Consider the following 26,747-nt stretch of genomic DNA (forward strand, 5'->3'; position numbering starts at 1 on the left):
ACCACACCACCGCACACCACAACAACACCGCACCACACAACACCACCGCACACCACAACAACACCGCACCACAACACCACACAACACCACACCACACAACACCACACCACAACAACAACACCGCACCACACAACACCACCGCACACCACAACAACACCGCACCACAACACCACACAACACCACACCACACAACACCACACCACACCACCACCGCACCACACAACACCACCGCACACCACAACAACACCGCACCACAACACCACACAACACCACACCACACAACACCACAACAACAACACCGCACCACAACAACACCACACCACACCACACCACACACCACACCACCACCGCACACCACAACAACACCGCACCACAACAACACCACACCACAACACCACACCACACCACCACCGCACACCACAACAACACCACACCACACCACCACCGCACACCACAACACCGCACCACAACAACACCACACCACCACCGCACACCACAACAACACCACACCACACCACCACCGCACACCACAACAACACCACAACACCACCACACAACACCACACCACACCACAACACAACACCACACCAACACCGCACCACACCACCACACCACCGCACACCACAACAACACCGCACCACAACACCACACAACACCACACCACAACAACACCGCACCACACAACACCACCGCACACCACAACAACACCGCACCACAACACCACACAACACCACACCACACCACACAACACCACACCACACCACAACACCACCGCACACCACAACAACACCGCACCACAACACCACACAACACCACACCACACCACAACACCACACAACACCACCACACCACCGCACCAACACACCACAACAACACCACACCACAACACCACCGCACACTACAACACCACAAAACAACACCACACCACACCACCACAACACACAACAACACCACACCACAACACCACACCACAACAACACCACACCACACCACACAACACCACCACACCACACCACACCACCACACCACACCACAACAACACCACAACACCACAATACACCACACAAACACAAAACCACCACACAACACCTCACCAACACCACAACACCACACCACAACAACAACACACCACACCAACACCACACCACACCACACCAACACCACACCACAACAACACCACAACACCACAACAACAGCACACCACAACACTACACCAACACCACACCACAACACCACACCACAACACTACACCAACACCACACCACAACAACACCACACCACAACACTACACCAACACCACACCACAACACCACACCAACACCACACCAACACACCACAACAACACCACACCACACCACACCACACCACCACACCACCCCAACACCACAACAACACCACCACACCACAGCACCACACCAACACCACACCACACCACAACAACACCACACCAACACCACAACAACACCACACCAAGACCACAACAACAGCACACCACAACACCACACCAACACACCACACCACACCACACCAACACCACACCACACCACCACAACACCACACCAACACCACAACACCACACCACAACACCACCACACCACAACACCACCACAACACCACACCACACCAACACCACAACAACACCACAACACCACACCACAACACCACCACACCACAACACCACACCACAACACCACACCACACCAACACCACACCAACACCACAACAACACCACACCACAACAACAGCACACCACAACAACACCACCACACCACAACAACACCACCACACCAAACCAACACCACAACCACACCACACCACAACAACACAAAACCACACCACACCACACCAACACCACACCACACCACAACACAGTCTTCAATAGTGAAGACTGATGAATCGGGAACATGTATTAAGACTGAAGTTCAGATCTCATGTCGAGTTTAAGAGTTGCTGCTGTCATGTCGAGCTCGTTCAGCGGTTCGACACAGACGAGCTGTTTTATATTCTCCGGCCGTCAGTGGAAAGCTCCGCGAGCGCGGCTGACGGGCCGTTACACTTTATCAGTAAGTTGTGCAGCACCTGAATAATTGATTTCTTTGTGTTGTGACAGTGACAAAGGTCTGAGACTCGCCGCTGGATCAGCAATTAACAAAAGCACTTAATTAAAGAAAAAAAAACACTCTCTCTCACTCACACACATACTCTCTCACACTCATTCAGACACACACACACACACACACACACACACACACACACACACTCTCTCTCTCTTTCTCACACACACCCAAACACTTTCTCTCTCTCTCACCCACTCGCTCTCTCTCTCTCACACACACATTCACACTCTCTCTCACTCACACACAATCTCTATCTCTCTCTCCCACCCACACTCTCTCTCTCTCTCTCTCTCTCTTACACACACAATCTCTCGCTCTCTCTCTCACATAAGCCCCTTTCACACAGAGATTCCGGAAAATACACGGATAAAGTGACCCGGGATTTGACCCGGGTTCGTTTGAAAATGGTTCATTCACACTGCCAGTGATTTGCCGGAATCAGAGAGCGCGTTCACACACAACCCGGGTATGTCCCGGATAGACGCGTGACGTTATGATGTGCGCTTTCGATCTCGAGAAACCACGCTCGATCATTTTTTTTCGGATTCGGTCGTACACTAACGCATCACGTACCGTTCCACAAAGCTGGCGAACGATCTCAGCTTCGGCGCGGATTGCAAGGAGCTCTCGGGTCTCTGCTTCAGTCCAGTTTGCAGACATCTTTTCGTTCTTTCTTGTATCGATGACGAACACAAACTTTCTTCTAACAGAGTAACAGAGTCGCACGATAACTACGTTATTGCGAAGGCTCGTGCATCATCACTACGACACACCCCTTACGGCATTTGTCCTGGCTTTTGTTCACACAGCGCGCGTTCTGGGTCTGAACACGGCAATGTTACTAGGTCCCCAACCCGGCATCGATCCCGGCATTAAACCCGGGTCGTGTTTGCGTTCACACAGAAGGCGTTCCGGCAATTTGCCGGCAAATTGCCGGGTTCAAAGTGCTGTGTGAATGGGGCTATACACACTCCCACACTCTCTCTCTCACACACACTTCCTCTCTCTCTCTCTCTCACTCACTCACACACAATCTTTCTTTCTCTCTCTTACACACACACAAACACCCACTCCCTCTCTCTCTCTCACACACACTCCCTCTCTCTCTCTCTCAAACACACTCCCTCTCTCTCTCTCTCACACACACACACACACACAATCTCTCTCTCTTGCTCTCTCTCACTCACACACAATCTTTCTCTTTCTCTCTCTTACACACACAAACACCCACTCCCTCTCTCTCTCTCTCTCTCTCTCACACACACACACACACAATCTCTCTCTCTCAAACACACTCCCTCTCTCTCTCTCTCTCACACACACACACACACACAATCTCTCTCTCTTGCTCTCTCTCTCTCACACACAATCTTTCTCTTTCTCTCTCTTACACACACAAACACCCACTCCCTCTCTCTCTCTCTCTCTCACACACACACAATCTCTCTCTCTCTCTCTCAAACACACTCCCTCTCTCTCTCTCTCACACACACACACACACACACACAATCTCTCTCTCTCTCACTCTCTCTCACACACACTCCCTCTCTCTCTCTCTCACACACACACACACACACAATCTCTCTCTCTCTCTCTCTCACACACACACACAATCTCTCTCTCTCTCTCTCTCTCTCTCTCTCAAACACACTCCCTCTCTCTCTCTCTCTCTCTCTCACACACACACACACACACAATCTCTCTCTCTCTCACACACACTCCCTCTCTCTCTCTCTCTCTCTCTCTCACACACACTCCCTCTCTCTCTCTCTCTCAAACACACTCCCTCTCTCTCTCTCTCACACACACACACACACACAATCTCTCTCTCTCTCTCTCTCTCACACACACACACACAATCTCTCTATCTTGCTCTCTCTCTCACTCACACACACACACACACACACACACACTTCACTACATGATTCGACAGGTTTATAAGCCGTTTAACCAGTGGCGTCCAGTTCACTAGTCAGGTTTCACTAATATCAGTGAAGACATTTATGAATAGTGCATTAACATGAACTAACAGTGTAAGTCATGCATGTTCTAGGCATAACGCATCTGTCAATCTGTTAACATTACTTAAAAATACATTTATTCATTGTTTATTTACAGAGCATTAAATAATGTTAACACACACAAGGTTAAATGTAAATGTTGAAATCAACAAACTAAGATTAGATGCTGTAGAATTATTATTATTATTAATAAATCAATCAAATATAAATCATGTCCCAGTTACACTTAATGTTGTCATATTTTCCTGGTTACATTTCTAGTCATGTAATATTAATAAACATTACTTTACGTAAAAAAAACAAAGAATAGAGAAAAAAAAAGAAACCTAATAATTCTATTTAGAATTTTTACATTAACAATTTAATTAAATGATCTCTAGTTGAGTTTCTATTTATTAAAACCAAGTATATATGACTTTATAATGTCATATTTTGAAATAGTTCCACTGTTTTATTTTGTAAGGGGAGAAAACGCCCCTGATATACAAACACTCTCCATCAGTCAATACTTTACAAATGTGACAAAACTCAATCAAAATAATAATTTCAAATAGTTTTATTTGTTTTTTTGTTTTGTTTTCAAACGGACTTTTTCACAACAATGCCAGAAATGGATCTTTGAAATGTTCATTTGCTAATCGATGTGAATTTTTGTTTAAGACTGTCTTGAAATGCTTAAAAACACCACCATGCAGAGAGAGAGCGAAAGAGAGAGAGAGAGAGTGAGCAAGAGAGAGAGAGAGAGTGAGCAAGAGAGAGAGAGAGAGTGAGCAAGAGAGAGAGAGAGAGAGAGAGCGAGCAAGAGAGAGAGAGAGAGAGTGTGAGAGAGAGCGAGCAAGAGAGAGAGTGAGAAAGAGAGAGAGTGAGAAAGAGAGAGAGCGAGAAAGAGCGAGAGAAAGAGAGAGAGCGAGAGAGCGCAAGAAAGAGAGAGAGTGTGTGAGAGAGAGCGAGCAAGAGAGAGAGTGAGAAAGAGAGAGAGCGAGAAAGAGCGAGAGAGAGAAAGAGCGAGAGAGAGAAAGAGAGAGAGCGAGAGAACGCAAGAAAGAGAGAGAGAGCAAGAAAAAGAGAGAGAGCGAGAGAGAGCGCAAGAAAGAGAGAGAGCGAGAGAGTGAGAAAGCGAGCAAGTAAGCGAGAGAGAAAGAGAGAGAGCGAGAGAGAGAGAGACGGGCGTCCCTCATCTGATCAAACCTGTTTAACTCTACAAGCACACAGAAGCTGAGAATTCATTTATTTTTGCCACAACAACACAAATTCATAAGGGCACGAAGCCAAAAAATGTGCAGGTCAGCAGAACGATTCAAGTGAAGTGTATTATTTGTTCTTTGAACAGCTAATGCGACGGGCGTTAAGCTGAAGGAGGGAGACGTGGGAATGGAGTGCAGGTAAATTCATCCGTTAGTATTTTTCCAACATGTTCAGAGCCGTTAACTACACAAACCACTCGCTTCTAATTGCGATCGCAACAGTCTGAGAAATAAATGTACACATCATCATCATCATCATCATCATCATCATCATACACTCGCAGAGTCTGCGCGCTGTAGTCTGAACTCTAAGGTCCGTGTTTAGTGGTGTTAGACAGGCGTTCCCATTGGTCCGTAAGCTTGAGTGACAGGTCCATCAGCCAATGGCTGACGCTGATAAACTAAAGGGGAAATCAAGCACCTCCCCTAAAATCAAATAAAATAGGTCATGAAGAAAAACAAAACAAAAGGAAACCTAGAGGAGCTGATGCAGCCAGCGGGCAGAGACAGAGAGGTGTGTGTGTGTGTGTGTGTGTGTGTATGTGTGTGTGGATCCAGTGGTTGTGGTCAGAACCTCTCGCTGCCGGCAGTGTTCGTCTCACTTCAGTAAAGCTTTAATGGCCTCGCTTTCGGCCGCCTCGAACGCGCTGAGGCCATCCGGACCTTTACGTTCCTTATCAGCACCCTGGAGGAACACACACACACACACACACACACACACACACACACACACGATTAAACACAAAAGACCGCCAGCAGGAAAGGAATGAAATAATGAGATTGACACACACTTATGCCAGGGTTTTTATCATTAACAAACTGTTAAAAACATTTCTGCTAATTGAAATAAAGCGGACATAAAATAAAATATTAATATTAGTAAAAAAAACTGAGAAAAACTGCAATAATAGTTGAAGCACTAAAATTATGAATAAATAAAAACTCAAATAAAAATAAATTAAACCTAAACAACAAAACTAATAAAATGACAAAAGCACATAACAAAATTACTAATTAACATGAAATCCAAAAATAAAATTAATAAATCTACAGTAAACCATTATTTTTCATCCATTCCACTGCTCTGAATGCATTTAGCTTTAATTCATTTTAATTCCAGTTATTTACTATTTTTTTCCAGCTTTCTTTCAAATAACAGAAACTTTTTAATTATTTTAGTTTTAATTCATGATTATAACCTTGGTTTTAGCCATCAATAAACACAACATTTCATTTATTTATATATATATATATATATATATATATAAATAACACTCTGCTTGTGATAAAATTGTAAAGGTTTTTCTGGGTCCTTTTTTATTTTTTAGCAAGTCCTTCACAGTTTCTCCAGATTTGAAGCCTGAAGCCATCAAACACTGGGCCAGTTTTACACTGAAGGGACAATATTGACATGTGATGGTCCTTGGACAGATTCAGATAGTTTTATTTAGAGCCATGTCAGCATTCAAAGCTATTTCCATGGCAAAAATTAAATAAATAAAAATACAAATATCATATAAACACAATAAAATCAAAACAGCAAGTCATATAGGTTTTTTTTTTTTTTTAAATAAAGACTTATACATCTCATGAAACCTGAATAAATAATATTTCCATTGATGTGTGGTTTGTTAGGATAGGACAATATTTGAAAATCTGAGGTGCAAAAAAATCTAAAAATTGAGAAAATCTCCTTTAAAGTTGTGCATTTATGTTCACGATTGTGCTGCATTCACTCACAAAAATACATGTTTTATATATTAACGGTAGGAAATTTTCTAAATATCTTCATGGAACATGATCTTAATATCCTCATGATTTTTGGCATAAAAGAAAAATGGATAATTTTGACCCATACAATGTATAGTTGCTATTGCCACAGATATACCCGTGCGACATGTGACTGGGTTTGAGATCCAGGGTCACATGACACAAAACCTTTTCAGGCATAATCTTGCTAAACACGTCTGGTCCTTCGACAAACGAAGCAACTAACCTCCCAGCATTAGTCAAAGTTCTGCTAGATTACACACGACCAAACATTATTCAAGAAATAAAAGAACAATTTACACCAGATCGCCGTCCAGCTGGCCAATCAGAGCTGATTACAGAGTTATTGAGTAACAGAGGATCTCATGCATAATCTAGCGTGAGCCGGACCCTCGGGGCTTCACACGAATATCATCCGCCACGCGATCGATGCGCTCTATTGATCCTCAGTGTGGATGCAGACAGAGTTATTCCTCTTCACACACACACAGGTCGAGTTTGAGTAAGTCTCCGGTTTACTCTGAGCTCGACACACACACACTGCACTGAAGTTCACAACACAAATGTGCCGAAACCGAAGGTCGTTCTCGCGACGCGCTCGCATACACACACCTGTGTGTCACTCACACATCTGAAGAGCCATTCATTTCTTTATTCACTTCCTCCAAAAGACGCAGAAAAACGCCAGTGGGTGTCTCACACACACACACACACACACACACACACACACACACACACACACACACACACACACACACACACACACACACACACACACACACACACACACACACACACACACACACACACACACACACACACACACACACACACACACACACACACACACACACACACACACACACACACACACACACACACACACACACACACACACACACACACACACACACACACACACACACACACACACACACACACACACACACACACTCTCTCTCTCTCTCACACTCTCATACACACACACAGGTCGAGTTTGAGTAAGTCTCCGGTTTACTCTGAGCTCGACACACACACTACACTGAAGTTCACAACACAAATGTGCCGAAACCAAAGGTCGTCCTCGCGACGCACTTGCATACACACACCTGTGTGTCACTCACACACACATCTGAGAGCCTGTGGATCAACACACATCTGAAGAGCCATTCATTTCTTTATTCACTTCCTCCAAAAGACGCAAAAAAAACACCAGTGGGTGTCACTCACACACACACACACACACACACACACACTCATATACACAAAGACACACATATACACACACACTCTCTCACACACACATACTCTCTCTCTCACACTCTCATACACACACACACACACACTCTCTCTCGCTCACACACTCTCATACACACAGACGCAGAAAAACACCAGTGGGTGTCACTCTCTCACACACACACACACACACACACACACACACACACACACACACACACACTCTCTCTCACACTCATACACACACACACTCTCTCTCTCTCACACACACACGCACACAAACTCTCTCTCTCACACTCTCATACACGCACGCACATACTCTCTCACACACACAAACACACACACTCTCTCTCTCTCTCTCTCTCTCACACACACACACACACACAAAATCTCTCTCAAACATTCATTCTTTAGTTTCACATCTCTCTACTCATAATAAATACTTGTTTAGTTCAGTGTTTGTTCCGTGTGCTGTGGTCAGCGCTGCTGCATGCTGGGTAAAAGCACATACATCCAGACACTGACCCTGCAAACCTCCCTACATTTTGAAATGGTTAATATCAAAACCATGTGCTCATTAACATACAATTTACATATCAACACCTATTGGGTGTTCAGACACTTGGTGGGTTGTTCCTCATTTCACATGCGAAGAGGTTAGCCAATCACAGAGCTCATTTACAGATAGTGAAGCCGGTTTAGCTTTAGGGGTGATCATAAAAAGTTAAATTATTATGATTATTAAATTAAGACCAGGGCTATTATCGTTAACTAAAATATTTAAATTAAGAGAAATGTTTTTAATAGTTTAAAGCACAAAATATTAGTTGAAAAACTTAAACTAAACGAAAAGTGGAAATGTTTACTTGGCAAATACCTTTAAAAAAAAATAAAAAAAATATATATTAAACCTAAATTGCAATAAAAAAAATAAAAAAAAACATACATTAAATAAAAAAAATACTAAAAATTAACAATTAAAATATTTTTTTTACACATGAAATTACTACAAATGAAACTAAAATGAACATGAAAAATAAAGATACTAAAATAAAAGCCAATTAAATTGGAATAAAAATAAATTAGACCTAAATAGGAAAAAAAAGAAAAGATAAAAGCACATAATGAAATGACTTTCACTATGTGACGAATTAAAATTAAAATGATATTGTGATCCTGATAGCTAGATAAAAGGTGTTTAAAATAATGTTTAAAATGTAAATATCTGAAGTTAACTGGTAATTATGGAAGTTTTACTTCCCATTCAGAGCATTTGACGACAGAAAAGAGGAAGTGCTCTTCAATCTCTCACTCATGTGGCGTTCATCTCGTCTGCCGTATTCATGACCATAAGTGTGGATACATGGAGGTCAATACAGAGATAGCTGGAAGAAACGCCATGCTAGCTTCTCAGGCTAGTTTACCATTATTGAGTTATTCAAATTTAAAATAGAAACTATATAAGATACTGCTGGTAAAACAAGCTTTCAATGAAACATGGCTGCCAAAAATGGTTTTAAATCGGTGATACCTGACGAGAAAACCAAAAACATAGGAAAACTTCAACACCCATAATGCACTGGGCACGTCGCCGTCTAAGGCCACGCCCACCAGTCGAATACAACCTTGCAATCTAACCAAACATGAGACTAGATCCACATTTACCAAATCCATCATTCACAAACATCTTTATACATTTGATCCATCTTCAAAATATATAGTGTTGGATTGAGATACAACACACAAATATAAGCACTGGACAAACACAGGGTTATTTGGGGAGAGTGTGTGTTTGTCACTCGTTTATTCAAGAGCTTCTGTGAGATTCACACTGTAGTCTTGGGCGTGAATTGCATCATTCTGTGCTGAGAACCAAACACCCACAATGCTTTGAGGGGAACATTCAAAAGAAAAGCTGCAGTTTTTACACCCACAATCATTAACGATCAAGAAAATAAGATAACAGAGTCTAAAAAATGTATAATACGAACGAAATTAAACACTCTAAAAAAAAAATGCTGGGTTGTTTTAACCCAATTTTGGGTCAAAAACGCAATTTAAAAATGTAACAATGGCTGGGTTTGTCTATATTTGACCCAAAATTGGGTTAAAACAACCCAGCATTTTTGAAGAATAATGATATTTGAGAATTAACAATAATGACTTAACCATGAGAGAATATTGTATATTAAGATACATAAAAATAATAGGGTATCGCTTAAGGTCCTGTTTGTTAATGCAACATTAATAATTCTTAATTAATAATTCATAAACACTTAATGAACAAGTCGTTTTCATGTAGAAATAACCTTATTGTAAAAATAGCTAAGCTTCTAATGCTTTTAAACATTTTTTGTATAGTCATATAAAAATAATGTACAAGAAATGGAGAGAGAAAAAAGTGATTTTTAAAGTAAAAATATATATATTTTGTGAACGTAGGAATTAAAAATAATTTTGACTGAAAACCGAGAGTTGCTTTGTGGAACCATTTGTAATTAACGCAGATTATAATTAATTATGAGCGTCACTGTTTCTGAACTCCAGAAACGCCTCCACTGTAGTCTCGAGTTTCTTCCGGGAACGAACACGTCACAATATTCCTCATTATAATAATTAATGCGCAGAATAAAGGGGCGGGGCCTGGTTGAGTTAGTTAGTAGTGTGTTAACCCTTAAAGACCTAGAACATTTTTGGAGCACCGACTCGCCTGTTCTTTTCTTAGTTTCTCTAACCCATTATAGCCGTCAGCATCAGTGCCATATATCACTTTAAACAGGAGAACCTGAAGTTTCCATCTCGCTCATTTACATTCCCAATTTTACATTCATTTTGTCTTGGAATGGATGAATTTACCAGATTTAATAAAAAAACGGTAGCACATTTTTAATGATTTTTTTTACTCAACTCAAACAAATCCTCCTGAAGTTTGGATTTTTTCCTTTAGAAAGTTTTACTTGGATATTCTAGATATCCAGATGAAATTTTGACTACATGTAACAACCCCTAAGCAAGTTATAGACATTAATTACAACATTATTATAGGCGATTTTCAGTGAAACGCTGGTGTTTTTTAATTTACTGACAAAGTAGATGTGTCCAAAAAAGTTCAGGAAGTAAAATAAATATAAAACATTGTAATAGAACACAGAAGCAAAAGTGCCGTGTATATATAAACCAATCTGGGCATGAGGATGGGACTAAGCATCAACAATCATTAATGTTTGGCTCAGAGAAACAAACACATGGGTTTCTATGACGAATCAATGCTGATCAAAACCTGATGACGCAATCACATTCACTACGGAGCCTCTGAATGTCCAAACGCGATTAACACGATACCATAAAAGCAGTGAATCTCATCTTTATTGGAGCGTTTTCAAAGCATACAGACTGAATTAGCAGTTCAGAAGTTATTAAACATTTAAGAACAATAGTTATTATTAGCCGGCGGCGGCTGTAGAGGTCTTTAAGGGTTAAACTGGCGGTTATGGTAAGGGGCGAAGCGCTCGACCAATCACAACACACTGATCCAGCCGACCAATCAGAGCACAGTGTGCTTTTCAGAAGGAGGGGCTTCATAGAGACAGGAAGTAAACAGAGCGTTACTGACAGACTGGGAAGAGAGGAGCCGCAACACTGGAGAATATGAGGAGAATAATCAACATTCAAGCAGGAAAACCTGTTCTAGTCGAGCCTGAGAACTACAGCAAGACTTTATAAAAGTCCCTTTAAACAATGTTACACCCCAACTGCACTCATCGAGTGATCCAATGGGGATTCAAGCCTGAAATATTCCAGAGCAACAGCAAAAAGTGCTTGATCAGCTCCTGCATGAGCATCGGGAACACACCGAGAGTCTGAGGAGATGAAGGGCCCTCGGATCAGCGAGACGGGCCCCTGTGGGACATCAGCGCACACGTGTGTGTGTGTGTTGTGTAATCTCAGGCGGGATCTCTCCCTAAAGAATGTGCAGTGCTTAACTGCATTATATAACCCGGTGTGACCCTGCGGACGCCACTGTTTACAGCCTCCGTTCAGACGCTTTCAGCTTTAAATCCACAAACAAAAGCTCTTTCTCTCACTGGAGCTGGACATGCCACAACACACACGACACAACAGCAGAAATGTGCCAGCCAGCAGAGATCACGAGCAGTTATACTGGGCTAGACACATCAGCGCGTGTACATATGGTGAGGAGTGAACATACAGAGCACAGCGTGTCATGAAGAAGTCAAGATGAGGAGAGTTTACTCGTGTGCAGATGCGGAGAAACACGTCACTAGGGCTGGGCGATAAAACGATAACGATAGTTATCGCGATTAAACGATATCAAGAGTTAGATAAATGTTTGATAATGTTTATGCGCCAAAAGCGGAACTTGACTCATGTTGACCGCGCGCCACACGGACCGTTTATCCGCTCGGCTCAAAGTGCAAACGGCAGCGCGAGCTCACTAGAGCAGACGCGTTTACTCTGACCGGCCTCGAGATCCAGTGAGAAGCGCTTGAGTTCAGCGAATAACACAAATGTCTCAGTGATTAACACCAGTGTAAAGGCAGATGAGACGGCGCTGACGAACAGGAGAAACACTGTGTGCAACGGTACAGTCTGAAGCTTTCCCGTCGACACATTCCCATCATTTACTGTAACGTTAGCCTAGTAATATTAAAGGATAATTCCGGTATTTAACACCTTGAGTCTATATTGTAGTTTGTTTTGGATGAACAAGAGTGGTGGACAACATTTTTTTGACAATGGTTCCTCTCTCGAGTTTTTGACTATAATAGAATTGGCCATGGACCCATTTAACATGGGAGTCAATGGGCATGTCCGAAAATGTAATTAAAACAGCCAATAATGTTCGTTTACAAAACTGTTAAACTCACCGAGTGATTAGTGGTGTTCGTTGATGTTCCAGAAACAAAAAGTGTTGCGAAATACAGTTTCTGTCGTGTTTTATTCGTCATTTTGTAAAATCCCATTGTTGAAAAAATAGTTCCACTATAGCAAAATAAACGGATTGGAATCATATATTGCGACGATATATTGTTTATAATCATCAACGAACACCACTAACCACTCGGTGAGTTTAACAGTTTTGTAAACGAACATTATTGGCTGTTTTAATTACATTTTCGGACATGCCCATTGACTCCAATGTTAAATGGGTCCATGGCCAATTCTATTATAGTCAAAAACTCGAGAGAGGAACCATTGTCAAAAAAATGTTGTCCACCACTCTTGTTCATCCAAAACAAACTACAATATAGACTCAAGGTGTTAAATACCGGAATTATCCTTTAACTGCACCATGAAATGTGGGATATACATATTGAATTGTATCATATTATTAATGTAGACAATGTATTAAAGGACTAATGGAACATAATTACAGTATTTAATCATGTATTTAGGCTACTGTTCGTACAAATACCATAGAAACCATAAAGTAACATGTTAGCATGATAGTGAGGTGCTGTAGGCTATGCCTGGTTTTATCTGTGGTTATCATGATCTAATGCATGATGCTGGATGACCAATTGTTAATTTTAATAAAACTCAAACAGTCAGAAAATTGCATTTTACCAAATAAAAATGAGCACATGCTGAAACTAAGAAATATTTTTTTCTATTAAGATATTTATTTTGTTAAGGAAAAATGACAAATGTTTGAATGTTCACTCAGATTTGTGAATGTTCTCCTGTTTGGCAAGTGTTCATGATGTGTTCTGACAATAAAGAGTTTAAAACCACAATTAACGCTCTGGTTTCTACAACTTTCACTTAGGAGCAAATATCTGCCTTTAAACTTGAAATAAATACATTTATTGTGCTATATTTTTTTGGCCATATCGCTCAGCCTTACTCGTCACAATAATATTTCAACTGTAAATCTCCTACCGTAAATATATAAAACATGTATTTTTGTGAGTGAATGCAGCACAATCGTGAACATAAATGCACAACTTTAAAGGAGATTTTCTCAATGTTTACATTTTTTTGCTCCTCAGATTCCAGATTTTCAATAGTTGTGTCTCGACCAAATATTGTCCTATCCTAACAAACCACACATCAATGGAAAGATTATTTATCCAGCTTTCATATGATGTATACACCTCAATTTCAATATTGTGACCCATGTGACTGGTTTTGTGGTCCAGGGTCACATATCATGCTGGGAGGATTACCTTTTCTAGAAGAATCTTGACGCAGGTCATGTGACCCTCGTAAGTGGCGGACAGCAGCGGGGTGATGCCGTGTTTATCCGGAGCCTGCGAGGAAAAAAACACCACAATTATCCACAAAATCAGCATCTCTATGAATTAGACAGAGAGAGATGCATGCTGGGATATCAGGCGGCTTCAGAAGTCTCGTATCTCAGGGAAAACGGTCTCTATCTGTACCGAGAGAGCATGATGGGACAGAGATCGAGAGACGCACTGTGAAAAATTATATGATCAATAAGTTATGACAACGTTTTTACATTGCTTTAACTCATCAAGATAAAGCCGTTTTCATCTTTCTTTCTTTTTTAAGTTATACAAGATTCAATTCATTTTGAGTTTTAAGTCAGTTTAATATAATTTAAGTAGAAATGACTTAAACATCCAAGTTGATTGTACTTAATTTAAGGCAGCAACTTTGTTTTCTACAGTTGTTCGAGGCTTCTTGTGTTCACACCAGGGCTAGTATATAGTTAGCTTAAACTAAGATGCTAAATTGACTAATAATATAATACACATTGTTTTGTTTAATTTCAGCTGTTACAAAATTTCTATTTTTTTTTGCTTTTTGCTGATGTATTACAAATGAAAATAAAATAAAAACTATTTTTAATTTCTAAAATTACTAATTTATTGTAGCTTTTTTTCTGATGTATTACAAAAAAAAAAAAACTATTCAGATATATTTGAAAAAAGAGACAAAAACACACAATAAAATGACAAAAACTAACCAATACTAAAATATAAACATTAAAGGGTTATTTTAGTTTTATATTAAGATTTTGAACTAGCTTTTTTATAAAGTTTTCATGTTTTGTCATTTCACCATTTTATATTGTTATTTAGGTCTAATTTATTTTTATTTCAGTTAATTATTCTAGAGCTTTAACTTAAAACTTCTTTCAGTTTATTGCCAAGACAACATTAACATAATATTACTCAAAAGCATGGAACGATTTGTAATTTAATTTCTTTGAAAAACAATGGTATATAGTATACAGAATTATATTAAAGTATTATGGAATTAAAATGTGATCAAAAGATCAATATTATAACATAAGAGTTTTATGAAATGTCGTAAGGAGGGATTCGTAATTTAACTTCGTTTCTTCTGCTCACCAAATAAAGTAAAGACAGGAACATTGGAATAGGAATGGGCTGTTATTACAAATTACAAGACCGGTTTTCTATTTGAATATTTTAATTTAGCAGAAGTCTGAGTGTGCTGTGATGGTATCAGCCGAGTGTGCGGGTCTAATGTCTGCCACATGCTCAACATTTACATACTAGAGCAGATATTGATCTAAACACACAGAGTTGAGCTGGTGTGTGTGTGTGTGTGTGTGTGTGTGTGTGTGTGTGTGTGTGTGTGTGTGTGTGTGTGTGTGTGTGTGTGTGTGTGTGTGTAGAAGGACAGTTACGTTGACATCGGCTCCTTTAGACAGCAGAAACTCGAGCATCTCGTTCTGCCCACAGTCGGCAGCGTAATGAAGAGGCTTTCGGCCTCCCTCCAGAGTCCGGTTCACATCCTCCGCCTGCACACACACACACACACACACACACACACACACACACTATTAGTTATATGTTATGTTGTATCACCAAAACTTCTAATATCTTCTAAAACATATTATTACAATTAGATATTATTATATACTTTAATCATTATAAATGTAGTGTTTAATATTAAATATTATATTATTATTATATATTTATATTAATACAATATTATTGTTAATTATAATAATATTATATTATTAATAATCTTATATTATTATTAATTATAATATATTATTAATATATATTTAATAGTATGTTATTATTGAATAATATGTATTATTAAATACATATTTAATTATTGAATCATATTGTGTTTAATATGATTTTAATATAAATTATACATTATATGATTATCACATATTATATACCAGTAATTAATACATTATATTAATATATTATATGTGCATGACAATAATTATATAAAATATTAGGATACTTTAATCATTATAAATATTATAATATTTAGTATTAATTATTATATTATTCAATAAAATATATATTTCATAGTTTGTTATTATTTAACAATACAAAAAATATTTAATACATTAAATTGTTATTTATCACATATTATACAATGCATAACATTATTATTATTATATTATATGAAAATAATAATAATATAAAATATGTATTAATAATATACTTTAGTCTTTTGCTTGAACTCAAGTGTTTTATAATGTGAAGCTTCGTTTACTGGATTTTCCCAAAGAAAATCGGCATAAATTCATCACCAGATCATCTGACCTCGTCTATTAGTCTGATGACATTTCTTTCTTTCAAATAAATGTATTTGCCTTGTTCTCTTCATCATGTGAACCTGCTGTACGTGTGAACCGAGGTAAACCACTGCGCTAAATATATCCCGACCACACGAGAAAACGAAACCCTGAGCGTTTAATGATGATCGTCAGCGCTGACCGGACGCTCTGATGATGAGGAGGATAAAACACCAGATATTCTGAGTGACGAGAACTACACCACACACAACCTCTCCATACAAGTGCTGCTTAAAACATCTCACACACACACTCACTCACTCTCGCACACGCACTCACTCACTCACTCACTCACTCACTCACTCACTCACACACTCACACACTCACACACTCACTCACTCACTCACTCACTCACACACTCACTCACACACTCACTCACACACACACTCACTCACTCACACACTCACACTCACACTCACACTCACACACTCTCACACTCTCACTCACACACTCTCACTCACACACACACTCTCACTCACACACTCTCACTCACTCACTCACACACTCTCACTCACACACTCTCACTCACACACTCTCACTCACACACTCTCACTCACACACTCTCACTCACACACTCTCTCACTCACACACTCTCACACTCACACACTCTCACACTCTCACTCACACACTCACACACTCTCACTCACACACTCTCACTCACACACTCTCACTCACACACTCTCACTCACACACTCTCACTCACACACTCACACACTCTCACACTCACACTCTCACTCACACACTCTCACTCACACACTCTCACTCACACACTCTCACTCACACACTCTCACTCACACACTCTCACTCACACACTCTCACTCACACACTCTCACTCACACACTCTCACTCTCACACTCTCACTCACACACTCTCACTCACACACTCTCACTCACACACTCTCACTCACACACTCTCACTCACACACTCTCACTCACACACTCTCACTCACACACTCTCACTCACACACTCTCACTCACACACTCTCACTCACACACTCTCACTCACACACTCACTCACACACTCAAGCCCGTGATCACTTGGAATTTAGAGTTGATTTATTATAATAATTTTTTTCCCCTTTAAGAATGTGTTTAATGCAGCATCCAAATGTATATAGGTGTGCTTGGGTCGTTTAAAATAAAAAAAATATATAATTGAAATATCATCAACTCGTTTGTTGTGGTGGTGATTAGACGAGATCTGTGGTGACGTCACAACCGTACTGTGTGAACGCAAGGGTTGGGGACCGAGTAGCATCGCCGAGATCAGTCCCTGAACGCGCACACGCACTCAAACACACAATTTTAGCACACACACACAATTTCAGTGCACACACACAATTTCAGTGCACACACACACATCATTTCAGCACACACACTCCACTGGGGTCTGCGAGCCACTTCTGTGTGTGTGAAGAGTGTATATAGTTACACAAGGAGGTGATGTGATATTGTGACACAGGATACACACTTAACAGATGAGAGAGAGAGAGAGAGAGAGAGAGAGAGAGAGAGAGAGAGAGAGAGAGAGAGAGAGAGAGAGAAAGAGTGAGAGAGAAAGAGAGAGAGATCGAGAGAGAGAGTGTGAGAGAGAGAGAGAGCGAGCAAGAGAGAGAGAGAGAGAGAGAGAGAGAGAGAAAGAGAGAGCGAGCAAGAGAGAGAGCGAGCAAGAGAGAGAGCGAGAAAGAGAGAGAGCGAGAAAGAGAGAGAGCGAGAAAGAGAGAGAGCGAGAAAGAGAGAGAGCGAGAAAGAGAGAGAGAGAGAAAGAGAGAGAGCGAAAATCAGCTGAACGTCTTTAAACCATTAACACACAACCACACACAGTAGTGAACAAACCCATTCTGGTAATAAACAATTACCATATTTACATACTGAGGTATTTACTTCCCATTTTAGAAAATACCAAGAAAACCACTATATTTATCATCAGAGAGAACACTGCACTATCTACTGATGCTATTTTGTCATTATAACTTTCTGGTAAAACACACACACACACACACACACACACGGAAAGCTTTCTAAACGAATTTGTCATAGTTTTCTGGTAAACTATGTAACAAGTATAATCGTGCTCCGCTTCTGAACCGACTTTCCTTTACGGCTGAAATCCTCAGAGCCTCATTTCCTATTGGATAATCTTTCAGGAGAAAAACACCTGCTGAAATAAAGCTTTAAAGAGAGAATAAACTACAAAAATAGAAAAACTAGTTAGTAGTTGGACCACTGGTCCCCTATTAAATGCATCAAATTACTTAAAGGGGTCATGACATGGTTTTTTTATTTTATTATTATGTTCCCTTAGGTGCAATTATAGTATTACTATAGTTTTTTTTACAAAAAACTTTTAAAATGTAGTGATTTATGACCTTTTCCCTGTTTCTCATCCTCTGATTCACAGTTTGTTTTGGGGGTGTTTCCCCTTTAAGAGTTCAGTGTTGACGCCCACTGTTATGATTGGCTAACGTCAGTGCCTGCATCAATTATTAACGCCCCCAGCCAGAACATTTGTGGATTCGGCGTATTTAAAAAGTAGTTTAAAGCTTTAAACGCATTACTTACAGTTTGCCTCGTCGTTATTGAGCCCAGAATAGTCGGCACGGACTTATCTTTGAGGAACAGTTTTCTGGCAAAGCCAGCATCATTTTGGGATTTGTTCTCAAAACAGTCATCCTTCAAATGTATAGAACAAACGCTTAAACTAACACTGCCGTGACTGAGACGTCCGCAAAAAATAAAGTGCATCCATTTTTCCCTGACGACTGGATCTTTCGCAGCGTATTCACAGATGTTGTTTGTCCACAGCCAGGAACAGCACATCTGCGGCATCGTAATTTCCCTGTACACAGACCCACTCGCTGTCCGGCGACTGAACACTTGTGAGGCGCGGGCGCGACAATGATACGAAATGAGCGTAGTTGCCTTGCGCTTTAAGCGTAGTTGTCTTGTGCTGGAGGCGGTCATTATGCAAACGCTGGTACGTCACTTCGTACCGTGACGTCACTTCTTACCATGGATCCAGAACGAGCTGTATTTAGAGCTTGATTAAATAAATGATTCGTTTATAATGGGGAGGACGTCTTAAGCTATGAAACTTGCAGGACGTTTTAATGGTACAAAGACCTCTTATATACCAAAAGATCAAGGCAAATTTGGTTTCTCATGTCATGACCCCTTTAAATTAAAATGGTATGCAAACTTATAGTTTAATGTTGACACACACAAAAAAAAAAAACCCTGCTGCTTTTTTACTGAAACCAAACAGAAAATCTGTTAAAAAACATCCACTTGTTGCTTTTACTGCCAAGTACCCTAATATTACTATGGGTTCTGGACCGTAGCATGGTCACGTGGTTCTGTACGTTACCATAGTAATACAGTTTGACATGCGATGTATGTGACTATACATCAGTGTCATGATATAGATCAAAAACCACCATCACAATACTGTTTATAAACCTTCACGAGCTCTCAGACCTGTTTGTACTCGTTTATGAATGTATATGTGAAGATATGAAGTGTGTGTGTGTGTGTGTGTTTCTCACCTTAACCAGGATAGTCTTAACCTCATCCAGATCTCCGTTTTTCAGGGCCCACATCAACTCCTTATCCCCCATGTCACCTGAAAACACACACACACACACACACACACACACACACACACACACACACACACACACACAGAGTATTATAGGCCTGCGCTCCTAAACTGGCTCGGGCCTGCGCTGCGGCTGTTATTTCATGTCTCCCGAGTGTTTAACGGGTGTGTGAAGTGTCTCAGCGGTTCACTCACCGGATTGCGTGTGTTTTTCGGGTTTGACAGAAAGTTTGTGATTAGACACTGACGGGATCCGCCTGAACTGCAGCTTCCAGAGGCACGAACTTCCGCTATCAGACTAGCGCCCACAGAAACACTTCAAAATAAGAGTCCCCGTCCACACCCACCACCTCAGATCTGTCATGACACAATACATGTCGAGTAAAATAACAATAAAGACAGTAAAGTAACATATCAATTCAAATGATACTAATAATAATCAAAATAAAATAAAATATACAAATAATACAGGGATTAGTCAAATCTCTGCGTAAACTAGGCCGTCGTCATTTCAAAATAAAAGTCACTTAGTACAGTCGGTGTGTATAATAAATCATAAGTCACTCTAAATATAATATAAATAAATAAAATATATACATAGAACAGGGATAGAATCCAGCTGTTAATAAAGATGGAATAACACAGATGACAGTTATTAATATTGAGCTTCAGGAGGTCAGTTTGTAATAATGCTTCATAAATCAGAGATTAAATGGATCAAAACAATGAAATTCAGTCTAAGTTCTGATAAAGAGGTGGTTTTGGCATTATTATATAATTGTTGGAAGTGCTGCTGGTTAATATAATTTACTGGAAATCTGTTCAATTTCATAGACAGTAGCCTAGCTTTATTGTGGCTGTAACAGCTTTGAATCTACATTTGCATGTAAATGTTTTATTGCTAATGTTTTTATTATTATTATCATCTGTGCTGTTTCGTATCTAATTCCTTTCTGAGTGATTTTTAATCAGCGAGTATCAGTGATGCAAATGTCGATAATGTATAGACCGAGAATAAATGAGTGAAATAAATAATTTTCATTGTCAGAATACACAACCTATGTTTTAATGGTTGTCAATAGATTCTTTTTGCAGTCCGATTTTTAATCAGCAAAACCAGTGATCCAAAGGAGATATTGGCCTATAATTTATAGATAGGCCTATAGCTGAAAAAAAAATAAATGAATGAATAAATAAATCATTCTGACCTTTTTAGGTAAAGATGGTTTTATTTTTAGTCATGTCTTCAACTTGGTGACTTCAACTTGTGTGTGTGTGTGTGTGTGTGTGTGTGTGTGACATTATCAAATGTAAAAAGTTTGGTGTTTATCACAATGGCAATTTCATAAAAACATGATTAATAGCCTATCATCCATAGTTGGATGTTCACCAACAAAACAAGAAGGCTAGTTCAGAGAACATTAAAATAGTATTAAATGATAAACTTGAATGTTCCCGTAAAGTTCGTATAAAACTTTTAAAAAACATTTTGAACTTTTTGACGTTTGAACTTTGAGAACATTCAGAAATACATTTTTCATAACTTATTGGAAACATTAAAAAAACGTTCTAGCATCGCTCGTCCTGTTTGTTTACAGTTTCTTTATGTTGCAATTATAATGAAGGATGTCTTTATAAAGCTAGCAGAATTAAACCATTAAAACAGAAAAGAGCAACTAGAGGAGATCACGCCGTTTATCAGCTTCGAAGTCCTTCACCTTCACATATACGGCAAGCCGTTTACACTTTTAATCAGGATATGAATTCTTGATTTCAATAATTCAATTTTCACTTCTTGATATCAACAATGACGTCATCACTAGTTAAATGTCACCATAGGCTGCCATTCAAATTCAATTGTTGATATTAATAATTGATATCTTACTATTTGAAATTCCCATTTCACATATCAGAAATACAATTCTTACTCGTACAAAATCTTTATTTTTGATTTCAATAATTATGTGATTACTATAGTGCAAATGTCTGTTCTTGATATCAACAATTGAATTGCTACGAGTATGTTAATTTTTGATATCAATAATTCGACAATGTTCATTTCTGATATCATGAAATAGTAAGAAAGCCATTTTAGACATCTGAAATTACTCTCCTAATTATTGATATCAGAAATACATCTTCAGATATCAGAAATAACGAATGTAACATGTTGAAATATTTACAGATATCAAGAATTAACATTTAAACTAGTCAAAAGTAAGGTCTTTATATCAGGAATTTTAATTATATTTCTGGTATGTGAAAACTGGAATTTCAACTAAGAAATCAATTCTTATTATCAACAATTGAATTTGAATGGTAGATTATGCATATTTAACTAGTGAAAATAAAATTACAGATATCAAGAATTATAGTTCTTACTAGTTGAAATTTAATTATTGATATTAAGATTTCACACTCTAAAAAATGCTGGGTTGTTTCAACCCAAATTTGAGTCAAATATGGACAAACCCAGCCGTTGGTTTATATTTTTTTATTAAAAATGTTAACCCGACGGTTGGGTTTGTCCATATTTGACCCAAATTTGGGTTAAAACAACCCAGCATTTTTTAGAGTGCATATTTCTGCCAGTGTTTTAACATTTTAAATTTCAAATTAACACTTTAACTAGTGTTAAAGCGATATAAAAATTGCAATTGTTACTAGTAAAAATCCAATCCCTGATAACAATGATCATTTTAACTAGTAAAAATGTAATTGTTGATATCACGAATTCATACACTCTAAAAAATGCTGGGTTGTTTCAACCCAATTTTGGGTCAAATATGGACAAACCCAAACGTTGGGTTAAAAATGTAATTAAAAAAATGTAACCCAACGGCTGGGTTTGTCCATATTTGACCCAAAATTGGGTTGAAAGAACCCAGCATTTTTTAGAGTGTATCCTGGGAATGATTAAAAGTCAGCACGGCTTGCCATACCCCCTAACCTCCCTCATTCTGATATATGGACGATGACAGCACCGCGTGACACTATTATTGCATGAAATAAGCTCTCAAAAGAAAAGCAATCCAGCTAGAGGACAAACACATCTATAAAGGAGTGTGTGTGTGTGACTGCAGGTTTCTCAGCTAAGCCCTTGAGAGCACCTGCCCGCCGCACATTAGCTGTGCTACAGGAACACGAGGCCTAATGACATCCAGCATCCGAGTCTATGAGGGTCTCGCGAGGCCGCCGCGGGCTTCATGCTAAAGCACAATCATGTGTGTGATCTCAAGAGCTCGTGTCCCACACACTCGACGCGTTTCCATTACACAATTTTTTCTAAATCTCGACAAAAAACGATTGCGACCGACTAAAACGTAATAAGTAATTCCAAAAATCATGGCAACGGACGTATGTTTATGTATATTCAGCCATTATTATTAATGGAAGGAGACGTGTGTGTGTGTTATCCAAGCATTTCTAGAGTGTTTCTCCCTCAGTTCTGCTTCGAGGTCTTGATTGTGGCATTTCTTTGAGGTTTAGAATCCAGTATTCCCGTAATTATTCTGTCTTTTATGAATTTAATAAATACCCAGCAAGCGTTTATCGTGACTACAGATTGACCATGACATGAAATTACACACTTACATATTGTAGATATTATTTGACATTGGTAACATGATGGGATATCCACCATCTCATGCGCTGCCTGGCCAAAAACTATATGAATAACTTATAGTAAGTGGGCTACAAATATATAACATGTCAAAGAAATGAAACCAATCACATTGTAATCACTGTTGACTTTGCTTTACATGATGGAATATCATTTATATCGCAAGTTATTTTGGTAAAACCGACATGTCTGCCCAATTCAAGGTTATTTTGTCTAGAAGTGTGTTACTCATCCGACTGCGCAATGTGGCGTCGGAGTGACGTCTTTTCTATTTTTGGACGTCCAGTTTCGGTTGTTTTGTAACGCCAGACGACGTCTTTGTTCGATATCTACCGCACGTCTAATGTTGACGTCCGTGGGACCTCCGTGTTATTTATAGTCCAAATGTGGGTGTTTGTGGACGTCTTTTCAACATCAAATTTCACGTGTGTTTTTATACAACTTCTATAACTGTAGTCCCATGTTTCAAAAGGGTGGAGGACGTGTTTTCCGTACCATTGTATTTACATTTATGCATTTGGCAGACGCTTTTTATCCAAAGTGACTTACATTGCATTACACATTTATATTCCTATCAGGTCTTGCTTTCCCTGGGAATCGAACCCGTGATCTTGCGTTGCAAGCACCAGTGCTCTACTACTTTAGTTTTTGGAAAACGATCTTAAATAATTATTAATAATCTGTATTCATATGTATTAATCAAGTTGATAACAACAATGTTGATATTTGTAAATAAAAAATATGATATATTAATCATGTCAATTTCCTGCACCTGTCACAGACGTCCAACAAATTACCCATTTCAAAGGTCAAATGTTGAATGTCAATATGACTTCCAAGTTGGGTCATGGTTGGACGTCCAAATTGTGGACCTAGTTTGGACGTTGAATAGATGTCCAGAATTGGTCATGGACCGACGGACCGGACCTGTGTGATATATCCCACTACGTCCTTAGTGGGATATATTAGGTCTATAGTTAACAGAGACGGTGAAATGACGGCTATTGCTTGCTGGGTAAAGTCTCATATTCTGTCCAAACACCGCGTCATCTACGTCAGGTGACTGTAAATGCGCAAAAACTGTTTGTATTGCAGTTTTGGGAAATATTTATTTTTCGAATTGCCTGAAAAAACACATCATGCGAGCGTAATTTTCTTTTTTTTGCGATAAATGGGAGTTTTTGCGAAATTTACGTGTTTCCAATGGGCGTATTTTCAATTCGCAATTAAAATTTTGCGCAAATTGAAGGTAAAACGCGGCTAGCAAACAAAAAGCAAACTTTTTTAATGCAAAGACCAAATATTGGAATGTATAGGCTTACTTAAGGAAAGACACGGGTTTGAATTTAACTAGATATACTTCTCCAGTTGATTGATTACTTTTAAGAATGGCAAGTTTTCTGAAATGCTATGTTTAAATATGCAAATAAAGCATTATCATATTAAATATGCACAAACTCGCAGGACAGAGATCAGAACATTGGTTAAAAAATTATTTGTGGCATATAACAGTTAAAGTTTTTTACACAGCGGATGTTTTTTAATTTGGCGGTTCTCTTTTTTAATCACTCCATAAATCAGAAAATACTGGCAACAGTCATAAAAAAAGAATCAAAATGTTCTATAAATCAGGTGAATGATATATGAACAAATATAGATATGAATTAATCTGTTAAGTTTGGTGTGTGTGAAGCTGCTAAAGTGCTGATTGAAATCTACAAAAGCAAATGTATTGTGGATATTTTCTTCCCTCTACTCTGAAACAACATGCCACGAAAAGTCAAAAATCTTGCCAAAAATTGGCCAGTGCATGAAAAAAACATTGTTATAGCGTCTTGCCTTAAAAATAATGGCACCATATAAATTCATATCTGACAGCATGTGAAATAATCATGTTTCTCTGCTTCTCGCCGACCGGCTGCAAGCAAGCATGAAGATCAACTTTATCACAGAGAGCAAATAACATATTTAAATGTAAAAATAAGAACAATTGGAAAAGTTTTCCTCTGCTCTAAACCATGTTATCTTCATCCAGAGGGAAGATCACTGGCGATATCTCAGGCGTGTCTTCCTGTAATTATGTCCACACCAGAACTGAGTGATCTCATTTAAACGGTGGAAAGATGAAGGCCGGCGCCCTGGAAACAGAAACATTTTGCATTTGAAGCAGGCAAATAAAAACTTCAGCAATACAGAGATACACAAATGTTGACCTAAAATACTTTTAAGTTCATATTTCAATCATTTAACAACCAGTGTTGGGGATATAGAGTTACAAGATACTTTTTTTAAAGTAACAAGTGAAGTAAGACATTACTTTTAAATTTACAAAAAGTTACTTTTTCAAATAAGTAACGCAAGTTATTTTGTTTTCTCATTTACTGACTTCTCCTGTGTGAATTTGCATGTCCTCCAGCCTGAGGCTTATTCATTTCACTTTTAATGTGAAAGGGCCTTTAACATTTCCAGAAGATATCACTTTTTATTATTATTATTATTATTAAAAAACAAACATGCAAGCCCAGCCCAGATGAGAAAAATGAACGCAAAAGTACCCTAATTGCATTACTTTTCATT

General features: G+C 38.9%; 1 protein-coding gene and 1 long non-coding RNA gene across 2 annotated transcripts in view; both read right to left on the bottom strand.

The window, feature by feature from the left end:
• Window positions 1–4,199: 4,199 nt before the first annotated feature.
• mtpn (myotrophin) lies at window positions 4,200–21,012 on the bottom strand. The gene is made up of 5 exons (XM_079623966.1): window positions 20,744–21,012; window positions 20,496–20,572; window positions 16,037–16,150; window positions 14,580–14,663; window positions 4,200–6,067 (listed from the first exon to the last, which is right to left on the bottom strand). The coding sequence occupies exons 2-5, from the start codon at window positions 20,565–20,567 to the stop codon at window positions 5,981–5,983; spliced, it is 357 nt and encodes a 118-aa protein (XP_079480092.1). The 5' UTR covers window positions 20,568–20,572; window positions 20,744–21,012; the 3' UTR covers window positions 4,200–5,980.
• Window positions 21,013–25,904: 4,892 nt separating this feature from the next.
• Window positions 25,905–26,747, bottom strand: part of LOC307004619 — a 73,537-nt gene continuing 72,694 nt past the window's right edge. Inside the window, exon 12 of the long non-coding RNA XR_013799081.1 lies at window positions 25,905–26,308. This is a non-coding gene — a long non-coding RNA (uncharacterized lncRNA). The remainder of the gene's footprint in view (window positions 26,309–26,747) is intronic.

The sequence above is a fragment of the Phoxinus phoxinus genome, assembly GCF_949152265.1.
Source record: "Phoxinus phoxinus genome assembly, chromosome: 9".
NCBI classification, from domain to species: Eukaryota; Metazoa; Chordata; class Actinopteri; order Cypriniformes; family Leuciscidae; genus Phoxinus; species Phoxinus phoxinus.